The 18,436-nt window shown below is 48.1% G+C and overlaps 1 protein-coding gene across 1 annotated transcript; it reads right to left on the reverse strand.

Moving 5' to 3' along the window:
* Nucleotides 1-1,377: 1,377 nt before the first annotated feature.
* Nucleotides 1,378-15,184, reverse strand: UBIAD1 (UbiA prenyltransferase domain containing 1). Its single transcript, XM_061159777.1, has 3 exons — nt 15,167-15,184; nt 14,117-15,017; nt 1,378-3,967 (listed from the first exon to the last, which is right to left on the reverse strand). The coding sequence occupies exons 1-3, from the start codon at nt 15,182-15,184 to the stop codon at nt 3,480-3,482; spliced, it is 1,407 nt and encodes a 468-aa protein (XP_061015760.1). The 3' UTR covers nt 1,378-3,479.
* Nucleotides 15,185-18,436: the final 3,252 nt, after the last annotated feature.

The following is an 18,436-nucleotide window of genomic DNA, read 5'->3' on the forward strand; positions in this document are numbered from 1 at the left end:
AAAACTCCATGGGCAGAGGAGCCTGATGGGCTCCAGGGGCTGTAAAGAGTTGGACATAACTAAGCACGCACACACACACACACACACACACAAGAGTTGGTATGATAATATGATGTATGTCACTATCCAACTCCAGAAGAGGCCAGCATTGAGCTTCTAAAGGCCCCTGGGTGGGATTTTGTGCAAAGGTCCTAAAGGGGTGGAAAGTGAAAGTGTTATATCATTCAGTCATGTCTGACTCTTTGTGATCCCATGGACTGTAGCCCACCAGGATTCTCTATGGAATTCTCCAGGCAAGAATACTGGAGCGGGTAGCCATTCCCTTCTCCAGGGGATCTTCCCCGCCGGCAATCAAACCTGGGTCTCCCGCATCGCGGGCAGATTCTTTACCATCTGAGCTGCCAGGATTGGGCAGGAGGGAAATGCTTTGAGTAGGTCAGGCGGGTGAGGCAGTTCATGGAAAAAGTGAAAGCTTGCACAGGACTGGGCCGAAATGGGGATGGAGTGGCCAGGACAAGAGCCCCCTAGGCCCATGGTACTCAGCAAGGAAGGCTGCTGTCGGGGGCATTTTGAACCCTTCTAAAGCAGACTGTCCAAGAAACAAGGGTAAATTCCAGGGCCAACCCCCAGCTTGAAACCGCAGGGAAGCGACCTTACAGACAGTGAGCAGACAGAGCAAGGGCCCAGTCAGTATTCCCTGGGCGGTCCTAAGGAGGTGAGAACTGACCCAGGAGATGACTGAGGCTGAATTTCCATCCAGGTCCACTGGGGAGCAGAGAGAGTCTGACTCACAGAAATAAGAGCACGTGAAGCTGTATCTCAGGGTCATCAACACCCACCAGGTCTGCTGCCGTCACTCTGTGGAGCTTCCCCTTCTGATGTCGTATAGTGATTTGGGGGGACCCAAGCGCACTGCTTCATATTTACTTGTGGTAAAGTCTTCCTTTGACACATCAAAGCAGCCTTTTCAGTCTTGCAGAAATTCACCTAACTAGACTGTTATCCATTCCATGTATGTTCGCTGGCTGCCTTCTAGAGGACATACTGTCAAATGCCCGGCAGAAAATCAAATGTCCTCTGTCTGCACATTCTCTATCTATCAGCACAGTGACCCGCTGCAGAGAAGTGAAAGTAGGAAAGAACACAGGTTAATCTGGCCTGACTGGCTCTTGGCAAACCCATACTGGCTCGGAGAGGTCACTACTGTCTTTTCTAAGGGCTCGTTGAATCCGGTCAAACTCACCACCAAAGATCATGCAACCCGCCCCCACCCCACCTATGCGGCCGTGCTGTCTCCTGAGGTTTATGAGTCAGAGTTCACAAGCAGACGATGAGACAATCAGCATGAGGAAAACACAGGGAAACTGGAAGCCAGACCACTGATACACATTTTCTTTTTAATTAAAAAAATGGTTTTATTAACAAGTCTAAAGAAAACTTTCATTGAATCAAGGGGTTTAATACAAATTATAGGGACCTGCATATAAAGTCTGGCACCGAATCTGGCCTTTTAGAAAGATTTATATGTAAAAATATGCATTAAAACCTGCACCAGAAATAGTGCAGAGGTGAACTGACACCCCCGATAGAAGGCCTTACCAAGGCGGTCTGGTCTGTGGACACAGGGAGCTCTCAGGCCCACAGCTTCAGGGTTAAGACTGTGACAGCGCCCTGCTGGTCTTTGAAGGCAGGACTCCCAAGAGCACCAAAATGCCACAAGCCTGACATGAAACAAAAATGGTGCTGGGAAGACAGGCAGGAGAGAGTGCAGTCCTCCTCACCCTCCTTACTGGGCTCTGACTCCTCTTTGAGGATGCTGGAACTCTACAGACAGACCACCTTTAACTTTAGAATAACTGCAACTTCCAACTTCCGCAAATGTGCTTTTTCCAAGTAAGATGCCTAATTCGAACTCAAGAAGCCAAGTTATAATTGGCCTGATTTTAAGATGAAGAGTTGGTTCTGATGTTATTTTCTCCAGGTCAAGACCCTGACATACCTGCCTGAGTGGCTTTAATCACAACAGAAAAGAATGATGACAGCAGCCTCGATCTAGCTCTGTCTTGGACCCAAGGCAAGTTCTAGCCCAGCAAGTTATGTTGCATGGACAATGAAACGAGAAGCAGCTTGGATCAACTTTGGAATCGGCCCCCATCCCTACTCTGGGTGCAAACTATCTCGCACGAGGCAAGAGAAGCCTTTGGGAGAATTTGGGTCAGTACTGGACAGAAGTCCCCAAGGAGGAAGATGTAGTTTCTTTACTGGTAGGCCTGACATTTTGGCTGGTCAGGGTCAGAACTGTTTGACCACTGGCTTATTCACTCATGGAGGTGCTACTGTCCTGGGTCAGCTCATCCTGTGGTTCTGTGAAAAGGGGCAACCATCCCTTACTCATCTCTGCTAAGCTGCTGCCCAAATAGCAGGGCTCCACAGACTGGAGAAGGAAATGGCAACCCACTCCAGTATTCCTTGCTGGGAAATCCCATGGACAGGTGAGCCTGGTGGGCTACGGTCCATGCAGTTGCAAAGAGTTGGACACAACTTTATAAACAACGGATGGGAAACACACAAATGGGGACCAGGAAGAAATGGAAGGTGGTCACAGGGGAGCGCGAGGAACAGCAAAGGGCAGAGAGGGGTGCCCTGTGGGCCTCCAGTAGCTGGCAAGGATAGCAGGCCTCCACAACTTCAGAACACCTACTAGTTACTAAAAGGACGGGGGCGGGGGGGGGGGGGTCCCTTCCTGTCAGACCAGTGGGTTCCACAGGGAAACTGGCTGCCCTGCCAGTTTTCTCTCCAAAAGCACAGTGATTTTCTCAGCTACCTCCAGAGTGGTTTTTAATCCCTTCCACGTCCCCAGCCCGAATGTCTTGCTGTGTGGCAATCTGACGCTTTTCCTCAACTGTGGCAATAAGTGAAGGGAGGATGATAGGGTCTGAGTCACATTTAGGCAAAAAGTCAGAAGCCCAGTCAGGCTGTTAATGAGGTACATCCTCTCTCAAGCAGCGCATTACTGGACCCAAGAGCTCAGGGTGAGAGACAGGCGCTCCTGGTCACAGGGGGATCATCATCACACATCCTGACAGACCAAGGTACCAAGGACATTTGGCTCAGTTACTACAGCTCTTTCGGGATAGGAGGCCAATCCTGGAGGCTCCTTCGCCAAGTCTCAGGGCATTTTAATCCACTTAAAAGTGACCTGACAACACCCTCTAGTGGAAATTATAAATAAAACAAGGGCTGTGCGTCGGATTTACCTTCTGAGGCCAGAGTGGTTTCCAGAATCCCCATAAAGCGGAATAAAATAACAAAAACAAAACATTTTCTTTAAGAATATAATAAGAAAAAAAAAAGGTGGGAGTTCACAAGTCATCTGTAGGCCCCTCAGTGCCGAATCACCTTCCCTCCTCAGACACTGCCTTCAATACATCCTAAGAAAGGGGGGCACGTTGTATGTGGGGAGGGGGGCACTGATCCCCTTAGAGTTTGGGCAGACTGCCTGCTGGTGCCAGGATGATGCCGAACACATAGAAGAGGCCCAGCAGGAGGTTGAGCTTGGCCGTCTTCTGGGGCAGTTTGTTGAAGGTCTGGCTCCGGAACTGCCTCTCCAGGGAGAAGGCCATGGGGATGGTGAGCAGGGGCAGAGCCAGGCTGATGCTGCAGTGCACCGCCAGGATGCTGAAGACCAGGTAGGGCAGGAAGAGCAGGGTGTTGTAGAGCACATAGGACAGCGTGGGCCCGATGAGGATGGCGAGCGTGACGATGCCAGCCTCCCGGTCCGACTCCATGTCCCGGGTGTTGTTGGAATGGAGGATGGCCTCGGTGCTAAGGGCGAGGGGGATGGCGTAGAGCAGTGGGAAGACCGCCAGGGACCCCACCTGGACGGCGTAGGCGAACATCACAGCCAGCGGGCCGAACGTGATGAGGATGACGAGGTCCCCCAGAGCCAGGTACTTGAGTCCAATTCCTATGGCCAGAAAACCCAGAGAGTTGGTGTGAGATCAGGGCTGGAAATTGCGGGGCTGTTCTCCAGTGGAAAGGCAGGCTGCCTGTGGCTGGGCAGGGCATTTTCTTCTTAGACTGGGAGGCGGGGCAGTGGCTGTATTCCCCTCCCCTCCAGAGCAAAATCCGAATTCTCCTCCGGTGACACAGAGGGACAGAAAAGACCAATCCTTTAACACCCAGTTCAGTCTGAGTCATCCCCAAGTTTTCCTTCCTGCCGTCCCTCAACAAAAGGGCTTCCAAAGTGGGGCTAGTGGTAAAGAACACTCCCTACCAATGCAGGAGACATAAGAGACACAGGTTTGATCCCTGGCTGGGGAAGATCCCCTCGAGAAGGGCATGACAAACCACTCCAGTATTCTTGCCTGGAGAATCCCACAGACAGAGGAACTTGGAGGGCTGTATGTAGTCCATGGGGTCAAAAAGAGTCAGATACGACTGAAGTGACTCTGCATCCGCGTCCCCCAACAAAGCCCTGACACAAACAGCAGGGGCTCCCAAAACTAGTGGTTACCTGTTTGGGGGGGGGGGGAGGGGCAGAACCCGGCTGGGGAAGCGGGGTACAAACTACTGGGTGTAAGACAGGCTCGAGAATGTATTGTACAACAAAGGGAATATAGCCCATATTTTATAGTAACTGTAAATGGAAAATAATCTTTAAAAACTGTGTGAATTAAAAATTGGAAAAGTTTTTGGGAAAAAAGGAAGAGCAGGGGGTTCCCAGGCATACACAGTTCAATGGGGAGTCCATGAAAGCTCTCACAGGCCTTAACAGTCCAGGGCTTGGCTTTCTTTCATTGTCCACCAGCCCCCGTAAGACACTGCTCCTGTCAGGAACACCGTGAGATTAGTTCCTCATGGAATATCCATCCCAGCTTCTTACTTTTCGGCCCCAACCTCTGGCAGCATCTTCTGGTTTTGAAAGCCCTCAGTTAACCTCAGCAAAATTTCAGGGTTCCCAAACTCCATACGGAGAAACTTTCACCCACATAATAAGTAAGACAGCTAAGATGGTGAAGTTACAAAACTGCCTCCCCCGTCTCTGGTTCCCGTGAAGTTAAAATGCTGAATGATCCCTCATTTTTCCTCCTGGGCTGCTGATCGACCTCAAATCCTGTCTTTCAAACCAGCCCAGTTTCTCCATCCCCAAAGCCACGTTCTATCCTGCCTCACTCTATCCCCAAGTCCAAGTCAGGGTCATCTTATGCACTACACCCCCACCCCCCACCCCCGTGACACTCAACTGGTCCCTCAGCTTCAGTACTCATAACTGTCGCCCCTCCTTCACCCGGAATCCAATCTCCACACTGCAGCCAGAATTTGTTGTTTAGTCACTAGGTTGTGTCCAACTCTTTGTGACCCCATGGACTGTAGCCCACCAGGCTCCTCTGTGAATGGGACTTCCCAGACAAGAATACTGGAGTGGGTTGCCATTTCCTTCTCCATGGGCTCTTCCTGACCCAATGCGTCTCCTGCATTGGCGGGCGGGTTCTTTACCACTGAACCACCTGGGAAGCCCCTGCAGCCAGAATGGTCCTCTCAAAACACTAAGCTGGCCATGCCCTTCTGCAAACACATACCAGAACACCCTTATCAACAAGTTGTCCTCAGGATAAGAACAGCCCCAAATCATTCACCTGACTCAGCTTTGGCCTGGCCCTGCCCTGCCTCCCTCTGAGCTCTCCTCCCATCCCCACCTCTACATCCTTCAGTTCCTCTCAGTTCCTCAAGGCCTTCAGACACTCCCCCACCTCCAGCCCCTTGCCTGGTCAACTCCTGCTCAACCCTCAAGACTTTAAAGGTCATTCCTCAGCCGCCTTTCTCAGGCTGAGACCATATTCAGTCTCCTTGCAATACGCACCATAGCATCCTGACTTTCATAAACTCCAGAACACTTGCAATTCTTCTTTTTTTTTTTTTGGTGCCAAGTGGCATGAAGGATCTTAGCTCCTCAACCAGGGATTGAATCCATGTCCCCTGCAGTAGAAACATGAAGTCCTAAGCACTGGCTTTCTGGGGAATTCCCACACTTCTAATTCTTAATCTCCCTCTCTCCCACAAAACCGTAGGTTTCACAAGGGTACAGCTGGCTCCTCAAGGCCTGACAGGCTGAACTGAACACAGAGCTACAGTAACAAGCACCTGGAATTTGGGACCAAGGTCATGAAAAATGTCCCACTGGGACTGAAACAGACCAAGCAGCATGGGAAGAGTGAGAGGCACCCACTCAAAGAGGCGACCCATACATATATTGCTACAGAAGCCTGGGAAACCTCTGATCTAAAGAAGTTACTAAGACATGGCCCCAGGATCAGAAAGTTAAAAAAAAAAACTACTACTGGGTCATAAATTGCATTTTAAACAGTTAAATATGAGAGACATTATCTGTAGGGAATCTAAAGGCTTGGCAGCTGAAGAACAAGACGCAGCGTAAGTTTACCTCCAGACTTGTGGTTGGGACTCTTTAGCGCTAAATGACCATGCTTGGTTCTTGGAAATGAAGCATCTCCAGAACAGGGTATAATAGGCATGGTCCCTGAGTCCCACCAACACCCAGCAAACTCATTCTCTACTCCCCACGCAGTGTTTTGATACATAATTTGGTTGTGTGAGGACACGTCCTCCAGGAGGAAGGTCTCTCCAGCAGCATGTGAGCTCTAAGTGAGGAAACTGACGTCTTGTGTGACATCTCACACATTTAGGCAACTGCCCCTGCCCAAGGAAGATGAGAGGCAGGACTGCTCCCACTATCGATCCAGCAAGTTTCTCCACCAGCTGCCCATTCCTTTATTTCCTCAGCTCTCCAGGCAGACCTCGGGACTCTATGGAAAGAAACAGAATAGCTCTATAGCCTTGATTTACATCTGGCGAGAGTACCCAAGAACACCTCGTTAAGTCACCTGGCAAAAAAAAGACGTGAGCAAGGCTGAACAGGAAAGGAGTATGTTACCGATTTAATGGACATGAGTTTGAGCAAACTCTGGGAGATAGTGACAGGGAAGCCTGGTGTGCTGCAGTCCATGGGGTCGCAAAGAGTCGGACACAACCTAGCGACTGAACAACAAAAGGTTGAACAGAAACCTGTGCCTGCAAAGATAAGCCCCAGCCTTCAACAGACCTTGCACAAAAACCAACCACAAAGCTCAGCTGGGGATGACAGAGGTCTGTCAACCTTCTTGAGGTTATCTGACACTAGAAAATGACATAGCCCTCGAGCAGAAAGTCCTGTTTTCAGAGTGTCTGACCCAAGGCTCATGAGCTCCACCTGATCCAGAGGTGTGGCCCACCTGGGAGTTTCCTTTTAGGCACCCCCGCCTCTCAACACCATCTTCCACAGGGGCCAGCACAGTGAAATCCTGGGCCAGTTCTCCACACAGCCAGCCAGAAGGAATTTGTTAAAACAAATCAAAATGTTGGCAAGGACATGGAGTAACTGGAACTCCCGTGTCTTGAGGGTGGGAAGGTAAATGAAGTAGAAGCACTTTAGGAAACACTTTGGCAGCAACTCAAAGTTAAACATCATCTATCCTATGACCCAGTAATCTGACTCCTAGGCATTTACCCAAGAAAAAACAAACACAAATATCCACAGAAGACTTGAAAATGAATGTTCAATCATGATAGCCAAAATACAGAAAAAATCCAAAAGTCACTGAACAGGATAATGGATAAACAGACTGTGATATGTTCATACAATGGCTACCTCTCAGAGATACAAGGATCATATCACAACACAATGAAACCCAAAAACAGGCACAAGAATTCATACTGAATAATTCCATATACATGATGTTCTGGACCAGGCAAAATGAATCCACGTGAAAGAAGTAAGAACAGTGGTTTCAGTGGTTCCCTCTAGATGGAGAGAGTGGGGCTGAAACGGAAGAAGCACAAGGAAGCTTTTGGGGGTGATGAAAATGTTCTGTATTATGATAGGGGTATGGGTTATCAATCAAACCAGTCAATCTTAAGAGAGATCAACCTTGAATATTCATTGGAAGGACTGAGGCTGAAGCTGAAGCGCCAGTATTTTGGTCATCTGATGCAAACAGACAACTCATTGGAAAAGTCCCTGATGCTGGAAAAGATTGAGGGCGTCAGAGGATGAGATGGCTGGATGGCATCACCAATGCAACAGACATGAACTTGGACAAACTTCAGGAGATGGCGAGGGACAGAGAGGCCTAGTGTGCTGCAGTCCATGGGGTCACAAAGAGTCAGACACGACTGGGCGGCTGAACAACAACAACATGAGTTATACAGCTGTATGTATTAATATTTGTCAAAATTCATCAAACTATAAGGCTTAAAAGGAGAAGGCAATGGCAACCTACTCCAGTACTCTTGCCTGGGAAATCCCATGGACAAAGGAGCCTGGTGGGCTACAGTCCACAGGGTCGAGAGGAGTCAGACATGACTGAGCGACTTCATTTTCACTTCTCACTTTCATGCACTGGAGAAGGAATTGGCAACCCACTCCAGTATTCTTGCCTGGAGAATCCCAGGGACGGAGGAGCCTGGTGGGCTGCCGTCTATGGGATCGCATAGAGTCAGACACAACTGATGCGACTTAGCAATAGCAGCAGCATAAGGCTTAAAATCCATGCATTCCACTGTTTGTCAACTATGTATCAATAAAGTTAACGTTAAAGAAATATCATAAGTCAGATTAATTCATTCCTCCACTCAATACGTTTCAATGTCTCCCCATTTATTCATTCAATAAATATTAAGTACTGACTACATGCCAGAGGGCCTTAGAAAGCATCACTACGAACAAAGCTAGTGGATGTGATAGAATTCCAGTTGAGCTATTTCAAATCCTGAAAGATGATGCTGTGAAAGTGCTGCACTCAATATGCCAGCAAATTTGGAAAACTCAGCAGTGGCCACAGGACTGGAAAAGGTCAGTTTTCATTCCAATCCCTAAGAAAGGCAATCCCAGAGAATGCTCAAACTACCGCACAATTGCACTCATTTCACACACTAGTAAAGTAATGCTCAAAATTCTCCAAGCCAGGCATCAGCAATACGTGAACCGAGAACTTCCAGATGTTCAAGCTGGTTTTATAAAAGGCAGAGGAACCAGAGATCAAATTGCCAATATCCGCTGGATCATCGAAAAAGCAAGAGGGTTCCAGAAAAACATCTATTTCTGCTTTATTGACTATGCCAAAGCCTTTGACTGTGTGGATCACAATAAACTGTGGAAAATTCTGAAAGAGATGGGAATACCAGACCACCTGACCTGCTTCTTGGGAAACCTGTATGCAGGTCAGGAAGCAACAGTTAGAACTGAACATGGAACAACAGATTGTAAGGCTGTATATTGTCACCCTGCTTATTTGACTTATATGCAGAGTACATCACGAGAAGCACTGGGCTGGAAGAAGCACAAGCTGGAATCAAGATTCCCGGGAGAAATATCAATAACCTCAGATATGCAGATGACACCACCCTTATGGCAGAAAGTGAAGAGGAACTAAAAAGCCTCTTGATGAAAGTGAAAGAGGAGAGTGGAAAAGTTGGCTTAAAGCTCAACATTCAGAAAACTAAGATCATGGCATCTGGTCCCATCACCTCATGGGAAATAGATGGGGAGACAGTAGAAACAGTGTCAGACTTTATTTTCTGGGGCTCCAAAATCACTGCAGATGGTGACTGCAGCCATGAAATTAAAAGACGCTTACTCCTTGGAAGGAAAGTTATGACCAACCTAGATAGAATATTAAAAAGCAGAGACATTACTTTGCCAACAAAGGTCCGTTTGGTCAAGGCTATGGTTTTTCCAGTGGTCATGTATGGATGTGAGAGTTGGACTGTGAAGAAAGCTGAGCACCAAAAAATTGATGCTTTTGAACTGTGGTGTTGGAGAAGACTCTTGAGAGTCCCTTGGACTGCAAGGAGACCAACCAGTCCATCCTAAAGGAGATCAGTACTGGGTGTTCATTGGAAGGACTAATGCTGAAGCTGAAACTCCAATACTCTGGCCACCTGATGCCAAGAGCTGACTCATTGGAAAAGACCCGGATGCTGGGAGGGATTTGGGGCAGGAGGAGAAGGGGACAACAGAGGATGAGATGGCTGGATGGCATCACCGACTCGATGGGCATGAGTTTGAGTAAGCTCCGGGAGTTTGTGATGGACAGGGAGGCCTGGCGTGCTGCGATTCATGGGGTCACAAAGAGTCGGACACGACTGAGCGACTGAAGTGAACTCAACTGACATGCCAGGGGGCACTGTTCTGGGCACCATGGGGTTCAGCAGAGAACAGAGACTAAAATCCCTACCCCCAGGGAGTTTACAGTCTAAGTGGGAAGGTAATTAACACAGTAAATACTTTCTGTGGTTAGAATGTGATGTGTGCTGTGCAGAAAAAGCAAAGAAAAGCAATAAGGAAGATACTATAGGGAAAACACAGAGAGGGTGTGTGGTTTTATTTTTTTCAGCTGCTGCAGAAAGCCTTATTGTTTTGTAGTTTTAAATAGGGTAGAAAAAAGGCATTACCAAGCAGCTGATATTTGAGCAAATGGGTGGTGGTTAGAAAACAAATCATACGCATAGATGGGGAAACAGCGTTCTAAACAGAGGAGACAGCATCTGCAAAGGACCCGAGGCAGGAGAATGCCTGGTGCATTCCAGACACAGCTGGGAGGGCGGTGTGGCTGGAGGGTGGTGAGGAGGAGTGCAGGTCAGAGAGCTGGGGGAGGTCGGGGGTGAGAAGATAATGTCAGGCCTTGGGAGTCATTGTAAAGACTTTAATGAGATGGAACCCATGGAGAGTTTTGAGCAGACGACTGACACGGCTGCAGTACTCCTCTGGCTGCTGATCGAGGAGCACCGTGAAATGGACAAGGGTGGATACACAGAGATTGGCAAAGCATCAGCCGCAATAATCGAGGGAAATGACCGTGGCAGTGGTGGGAGGGGATGAGAAGTGGTCCGGCCCCAAATGCATTTTAGAAGGAGAGTCAACGGGACTTACTGACGGTCTGGATGCGAGATGTGAGAAAGGAGAGTCAGGGATGATGCCCATGATTTGCAGCCTGAAGAACCAGAAGGATGGAGTTGCCATCGAGTGAGAAGGGGAAAGCTGAGGGCAGAGCAGATTTTTGGGGGGGAGAAGATCAAGAATTTGGTCTCAGACATGTCAAGGTTGAGATGCCTATAACCTTGAAGAGAAATTACTGAAGTTGAACCTTGGGGCTTCCCAGGTGCTCCAGTGGTTAAGAATCTGTCTGCCAGTGGAGGGGACATGGGTTTGATCCCTGGTCCGAAAAGATCCCACATGCCGAGGAACAACTAAGCCTAAGTGCCACAACTAATGGGCCTACGCTCTAGAGCCTGCAGCCGCAACTACTGAAGCTGGTGTGCCTGGAGCCTATAGTCCGCGAAAACAGAGGCCACCACAAGGAGAAGCCCGAGCACCACAATGAAGAGTCGCCCCAGCTTGCCGCAACTAGAGAAAGCCTGTGCACAGCAACAAAGACCCAGCACAGCCAAAAATAAATACTTAAAAAAGAAGTGGAATCTGAGTTTGGAGTTTAGTGGAGATACCTGGTCCAGAGGTAGAAATCTGAGACTCACCAGCTTAATAGACGGCAATAGAAGCCATGAGACTGGCTGAAATCACCAAGGGAGTAAATGGAGCTAGAGAAAAGAGGTCTAAGGACTAGGCCTGGGAGTGAGGAGGAACCAGCTGAGACTCAGGCCCTAGGAGACCAGTATGACCTAGTCCCTGCCTCCCTTGACAGCTGCATCTCAGTCTCCCTCTTGATTACGCTGGTCTTTCAGCAAATTCTGAGATGCCAAGCCCTTCCCTACTCCAGGATATTTGCATCTGCTTTCCTTCAGTCCTGAAGGACCTGACTCAGACCCCAATTCCGCCCCACAGCTGGCTCCTTGTCCTTCAAATCTTAGTTTAAGTGTCACCTTCACAGAGGGCCTCTTTCCTCCACCAGCACCTTACACATTCATTCTATGTCAGCACCCTACTGATGTCCCGCACAGAACTTTTTACAACTGGCTGCCACAGTTAGTCTAACTAACCACAGTTAGTCCTGCTTTTCTTCTTTCTCCTTCCGAAGCTCCATCACAGTTCCTTTAGCCAGTCTTCTCCTCTCCTCACTTCTTAATATTGGGGCTCCCCGGGGTGTCTGTCAACAATCCGTCCTCTGGCTCTCACCCTGTCGTACAACTTAATCTATGTGCAAAGACTCTTAAAAGTTTCTACCTCCAGGTCAGACCTCTCCTCTGAACTTGGACTCAAATCCAACCATCAATTTGACAGCTCCACATGGAGATCTGATACATTAAGATGGCCAAAGTCAATGTCTCCATTTTCTCTCCACAAACCTATTCAAAACCTTCTCTCACTCACTCCACATCAACTTCACTATTTCAGTTGCTCAGGCCAAAACCTTAGAGTTATGTTTGTTTGGATAGTATTTTTTTTAAGAGTTATATTTAATTCCTATTCCTCTCCTGCCTCACGTCCCATCTATCAGCAAACGGTGCCTACCTTCAAGATATATTCGGAATCTAACTACTTCTTTCGTCTCCACTAATCCCAGCCTGATTCAAGCCACCAGACATCTCTTGCCTCTTTTACTTGACAGACTCCTTCTGAGGGTTCCCGCTTCTACCCTTGCCCTCCTTTATCTATTCTCAGTAACTTAGCCAGAATGATTCTTTCAAAACACTAAGGCCTATGTCATCTTTGTGCCACACTGCCTTGCCCAAACATACTTCTTTTACTTCACCTCCTTTTACTGTCTCCCTCATGCACACCCTGGACTCCATGATGTTCCTCCAACATTTTCAGGGACACTCCGGCCTTAAGGCCTTTGGCAGTTGCTGTTCTAACATACTCTTCCTCCAGATAACTGCTCAGCCAGTTTCCTCACCTGTCACCTCCTACAGTCTTTGCTCAATTGCTACCTTCTTCCAGATACCTAAACAGCCAACTCCCTCACCTCCCTCTCACAATCTCTGATCACATGTTACCTTTCTGTTTTTTTCTTTTTGGCTGTGCCAAGGGGCCTGTGGGATCTTAGTTCTCCAGCCTGGGGTGGAACCTGCGATTCCTACACTGAAAGCATGGAGTGAACCTCTGGACCACCAGGGAAGTCCCTCGTGTTACCTTTTTTATGAGGCCTACCCTGATCAAACTAATTAAAATTAGTTTGTGTCCTCCTTCCTTGTTCTACTTAATTTTTTTCCCCCTATAGTACTGTTCATCTTCTCATGTACTGTAACCAAGGCAGAAGTTCATCGTGGCTTACCAGGAACTCCCTGGTTTCCTAAAGCCCCACATCTTGGAAACACTCTCAGTGCTGAGCAAACCAGGATGTTAGCCATCCTAACCATAATTTACTATTTTTATTTTCTATCTCTCCTCATGATATGTAAAATCACTTCCAGAAGGGCAGGGACTTGACTGTTGTGTTCCGGTAGAACAGAACCTGGCACATAATAGGTGCTCAATAAAAAGGGCTTAAACACCTGCCCATCAGCACTTTAATCAGCCTGCTGCAAGGGGTCACCTAGCAAACTAGCTAAAAGTAATTAGGTGTATAATCTGAGCTCTTCAAATTTAATTCCACTAAAATTTGACACTGTGGCATTATAAAGGTTTCCCAGGTGGCACTAGTGGTAAAGAACCAGCTTGCCAATACACAGGTAAGAGAAGCGATTCGATCCCTGGGTCGGGAAGATCCCCTAGAGGAGGGGAGACCAACCCACTCCAGCATTCTTGCCTGGAAAATTCCATGGACAAAGGAGCCTGGTGGGCTACAGTCCATAGGGTTGAAAATAGTTGGAGACGACTGAAGCGACTTAGCACCCACACACATGGCATGATAAGGTATGAAGAATGACAGGAAATTAGATATCAAAAATTTCCGTATATACCGTATATATGAGTTATTCCTAACATCCATAAGCCAAGCCAAAAACGTTATCCCCCAAATCCACATGGCCCAAACATTATAGATATCACATAAGATGGCCTAATTCAGAAAATAACCTTTGACACTTCTTCGAGAGCCCTATAATTCCTAAACAAACTGTAGTTTCCATGCAACTAAGACTTGCAGCAAATAGGCCAACTTACCTCCTGTGTAGAGAAAGGAACCAGACAGGCCTCCGAAGTAAATGAGAGCTAAGTGCTCCAGTTTCAGAGGGGACAGACAGTAGAGGCAAGCGGCACAGACACAGCCCAAGGTGTAGAGGAAGACTCCAAACCGAACGACATCCTGGGGCTCCAAGATTCGGTCCACCAGGGTCCTGTCATCACTCTTTTTGTGATCAATGCCCTTGGAAAAGTCGTAATAAGTGTTGACCAAATTGCCAGCCCCGTGCACAGCAAGGACAGCTATGGCACAACCCACCAACAGCCTGGGATCCAGGACGCCTTGGGATCTGTATGCCAGCGCACTGCCCAGGGCCACCGGGGTGAGTGAGGCGCTGAAGCTCCAGGGCCGCAGGGCCAGGACATAGGAGGCGCACTTCTGCCTCCACGAGCGCTGCGGAAGTCTGTCTTGCTGAGGACAGCCGTTCCCCAGCAGGTCCCTGTCCTCGACCTTGGCCGTCTCTCCTGCGTGGATGTTAATCTTCTCCGCCATGGAGGCTGCACGTGTGTTGTCAGTGGTAGTGAGCCACCCACTGCGCAGCGTCCGCGCTAAGGCGAGGACGGACGGGGCGGGGCGACGGACCTGACCTTCTTCGGTTCCACCACCAACAGGGATGAGGAGGCGGCGGGACCCGGGGGCTGCAGCGAGCGGGCCTGGCACCCCAGGAGGCCCGGCAGCACCGCCCCGACCTCCTGTTACCTGTGTAAGCCTGCTGCCAGACCCCAGCCCCGCCCGCCCTAGAGCCCGAGCACGAGCCGCGACCGCCTCCCCGGGGCTACCAGGGCCGCCGCGGCCGCCATCTTGTGCGTCCGCCACCTTAAGCCCTCCGGGAAACACCGGCCGGCAGCGCGGCCCTGGGCTTGGGCCAGGGCCGAGGCGGGGCTAGGGGCGGGGACGGGGCGGAGAGATGGAGGCGGGGCCAGAGGCCTAGGGGCGGGGCCGAGGCAGGGTTGCGACCCAACAGCCCCGCCCTTTTCTTGCCCAAGGTCAGGACGCACAGTTGCTTTCACTCATGTTGAAAACAGCCTAACGAACGACCGCAAATGCATGTCGCTTTACGACTTACCAAGAGCTTTCACTCAAGGAAATAGAACTCATTCTGTTTTTCGTTCAGTTCAGTTCAGTCACTCAGTCGTGTCCGACTTTTTGTGACCCCCTGAACACAGCACGCCAGGCCTCCCTGCCCATCACCAACCCCAGGAGTCCACCCAAACCCATGTCCATTCAGTCGGTGATGCCATTCAACCACCTCATCCTCTGTCGTCCCCTTCTCCTCCTGCCCTCAATCTTTCCCAGCATCAGGGTCGTTTCCAATGAGTCAGCTCTTGGCATCAGGTGGCCAAAGGATTGGAGTTTCAGCTTCAACATCAGTCCTTCCAATGAACACCCAGGACTGATCTCCTTTAGAATGGACTGGTTGGATCTCATTGCAGTCCAAGGGACTCTCAAGAGTCTTCTCCAACACCACAGTTCAAAAGCATCAATTCTGCACTCAGTTTCTTTATAGTCCAACTCTCACATCCACACGTGACCACTGGAAAAACCATAGCCTTGACTAGAGGGACCTTTGTTGACAAAGTAATGTCTCTGCTTTTTAATATTCTATCTAGGTTGGTCATAACTTTCCTTCCAAGGAGTAAGCGTCTTTCAATTTCATGGCTGCAATCACCATCTGCAGTGATTTTGGAGACCAGAAAAATAAAGTCAGCCACTGTTTCCACTGTTTCCCCATCTATTTGCCATGAAGTGATGAGACCAGATGCCATGATCTTAGTTTTCTGAATGTTAAGCTTTAAGCCAACTTTTTCACTCTCCTCTTTCATCAAGAGGCTCTTTAGTTCTTCACTTTCTGCCATAAGGGTGGTGTCATCTGCATATCTGAGGTTGTTGATATTTCTCCCAGCAATCTTGATTCCAGCTTGTGCTTCCTCCAGCCCAGCGTTTCTCATGATGTACTCTGTATATAAGTTAAATAAGCAGGTTGACAATATACAGCCTTGACGTACTCCTTTTCCTATTTGGAACCAGTCTGTTGTTCCATGTCCAGTTCTAACTGTTGCTTCCTGACCTGCATACAGGTTTCTCAAGAGGCAGGTCAGGTGGTCTGGTGTTCCCATCTCTTTCAGAATTTTCCACAGTTTATTGTGATCCACACAGTCAAAGGCTTTGGCATAGTCAATAAAGCAGAAATAGATGTTTTTCTGGAAGCCTCTTGCTTTTTCGATGACCCAGCGGATATTGGCAATTTGATCTCTGGTTCCTCTGCCTTTTATAAAACCAGCTTGAACATCTTGAAGTTCACAGTTCACGTATTGCTGAAGCCTGGCTTGGAGAATTCTGAGCATTACTTTAGAAGCGTGTGAGATGAGTGCAATTGTGCGGTAGTTTGAGCATTTTTGGCATTGCCTTTCTTTGGGATTGGAATGAAAACTGACCTTTTCCAGTCCTGTGGCCACTGCTGAGTTTTCCAAATTTGCTGGCATATTGAGTGCAGCACTTTCACAGCATCATCTTTCAGGATTTGAAATAGCTCAACTGGAATTCCATCACCTCCACTAGCTTTGTTCCTAATGATACTTCCTAAGGTCCACTTGACTTCACATTCCAGGATGTCTGGCTCTAGGTGAGTGATCACACCATCGTGATTATCTGGGTCGTGAAGATCTTTTTTGTACAGTTCTTCTGTGTTTTCTTGCCATCTCTTCTTAATATCATCTGCTTCTGTTAGGTCCCTACCATTTCTGTCCTTTATTGAGCCCATCTTTGCGTAAATGTTCCCTTGGTATCTCTAATTTTCTTGAAGAGATCTCTAGTCTTTCCCACTCTATTGTTTTCCTCTATTTCTCAAATGTTAATTGAGCCCCCACTCTGTGCAGCAAGATTTATTGAACATCTACCACATGCAGCAGTGAACAAAATGGACAAAACCGGGGAGCACGTTGAGGGTGATAAGGAAGGTATAATCGTATCCCTTCCTTTTCAAGTGGGAAAACTGAAGCTCTGAAATGGGAAATGCTGTCTAAGAAATTATTAGCTTTGCCAAGACAGGAAGGCAAACTGGAAGCCTATCCATAGATGAATGGATAATTCAGTTCAGTTCAGTTGCTCACTCATGTCTGGCCCTTTGCGACCCCATGGACTGCAGCATGCCAGGCTTCCCTGTCCATCACCAACTCCCAGAGCTTACTCAAATTCATGTCCATTGAGTCAGTGATGCCATCCAACCATCTCATCCTTTGTCGTCCCCTTTTTCTCCTGCCTTCAGTCTTTCCCAGCATCAGGGTCTTTTCAAATGAGTCAGTTCTTCGCATCAGGTGGCCAAAGGATTGGAGTTTCAGCTTCAGCATCAGTCCTTCCAATGAATATTCAGGACTGATTTCCTTTAGGATGGACTGGTTGGATCTCCTTGCAGTCCAAGGGACTCACAAGAGTCTTCTCCAACACCATAGTTCGAAAGCATCAATTCTTCAGTGCTCAGCTTTCTTTATAATCCAACTCTCACATTCAAACATGACTACTGGAAAAACCATAGCTTTGACTAGATGGACTTTTGTTAGCAAAGTAATGTCTCTGCTTTTTAATATGCTCTCTAGATTGTCATAGCTTTTCTTCCAAGGAGCAAGCATCTTTTAACTTCATGGCTGCCATCACCATCTGCAGTGATTTTGGAGCCCAAAGAAATAAAGTTTCTCACTGTTTCCATTATTTCCCCATCTATTTGCCATGAGGTGATGGGACCAGATGCCATGATCTTAGTTTTCTGAATGCTGAGTTTTAAGCCAACTTTTTCACTCTCCTCTTTCACTTGCATCAAGAGGCTCTTTAGTTCTTCTCCACTTTCTGCCATAAGAGTGCTGTCATCTGCCTATCTGAGGTTTTTGATACTTCTCCCAGCCATCTTGATTCCAGCTTGTACTTCATTCAGCCTGGCATTTTGCATGATGTACTCTGCATATAAGTTAAATAAGCAGAGTGACAATATGCAGCCTTGACGTACTCCTTTTCCTATTTGGAACCAGTCTGTTGTTCCATGTCCAGTTCTAACTGTTGCTTCTTGACCTACATATAGATTTCTCAGGAGGCAGGTCAGGTGGTCTAGTATTCCCATCTCCTTAAGAATTTTCCACAGTTTGTTGTGATCCACACAGTCAAAGGCTTTGGCGTAGTCAATAAAGCAGAAGTAGATGTTTTTCTGGAACTCTCGTGCTATTTTGATGATGCAACGGATGGTGGCAATTTGAATGGATAAAGATATACCTAAAATGGAATATTGTGTGTTGGCATTCATTGAATGGATAAAG

Source organism: Dama dama, chromosome 14 (genome assembly GCF_033118175.1).
Source record: "Dama dama isolate Ldn47 chromosome 14, ASM3311817v1, whole genome shotgun sequence".
Taxonomy (NCBI): Eukaryota; Metazoa; Chordata; class Mammalia; order Artiodactyla; family Cervidae; genus Dama; species Dama dama.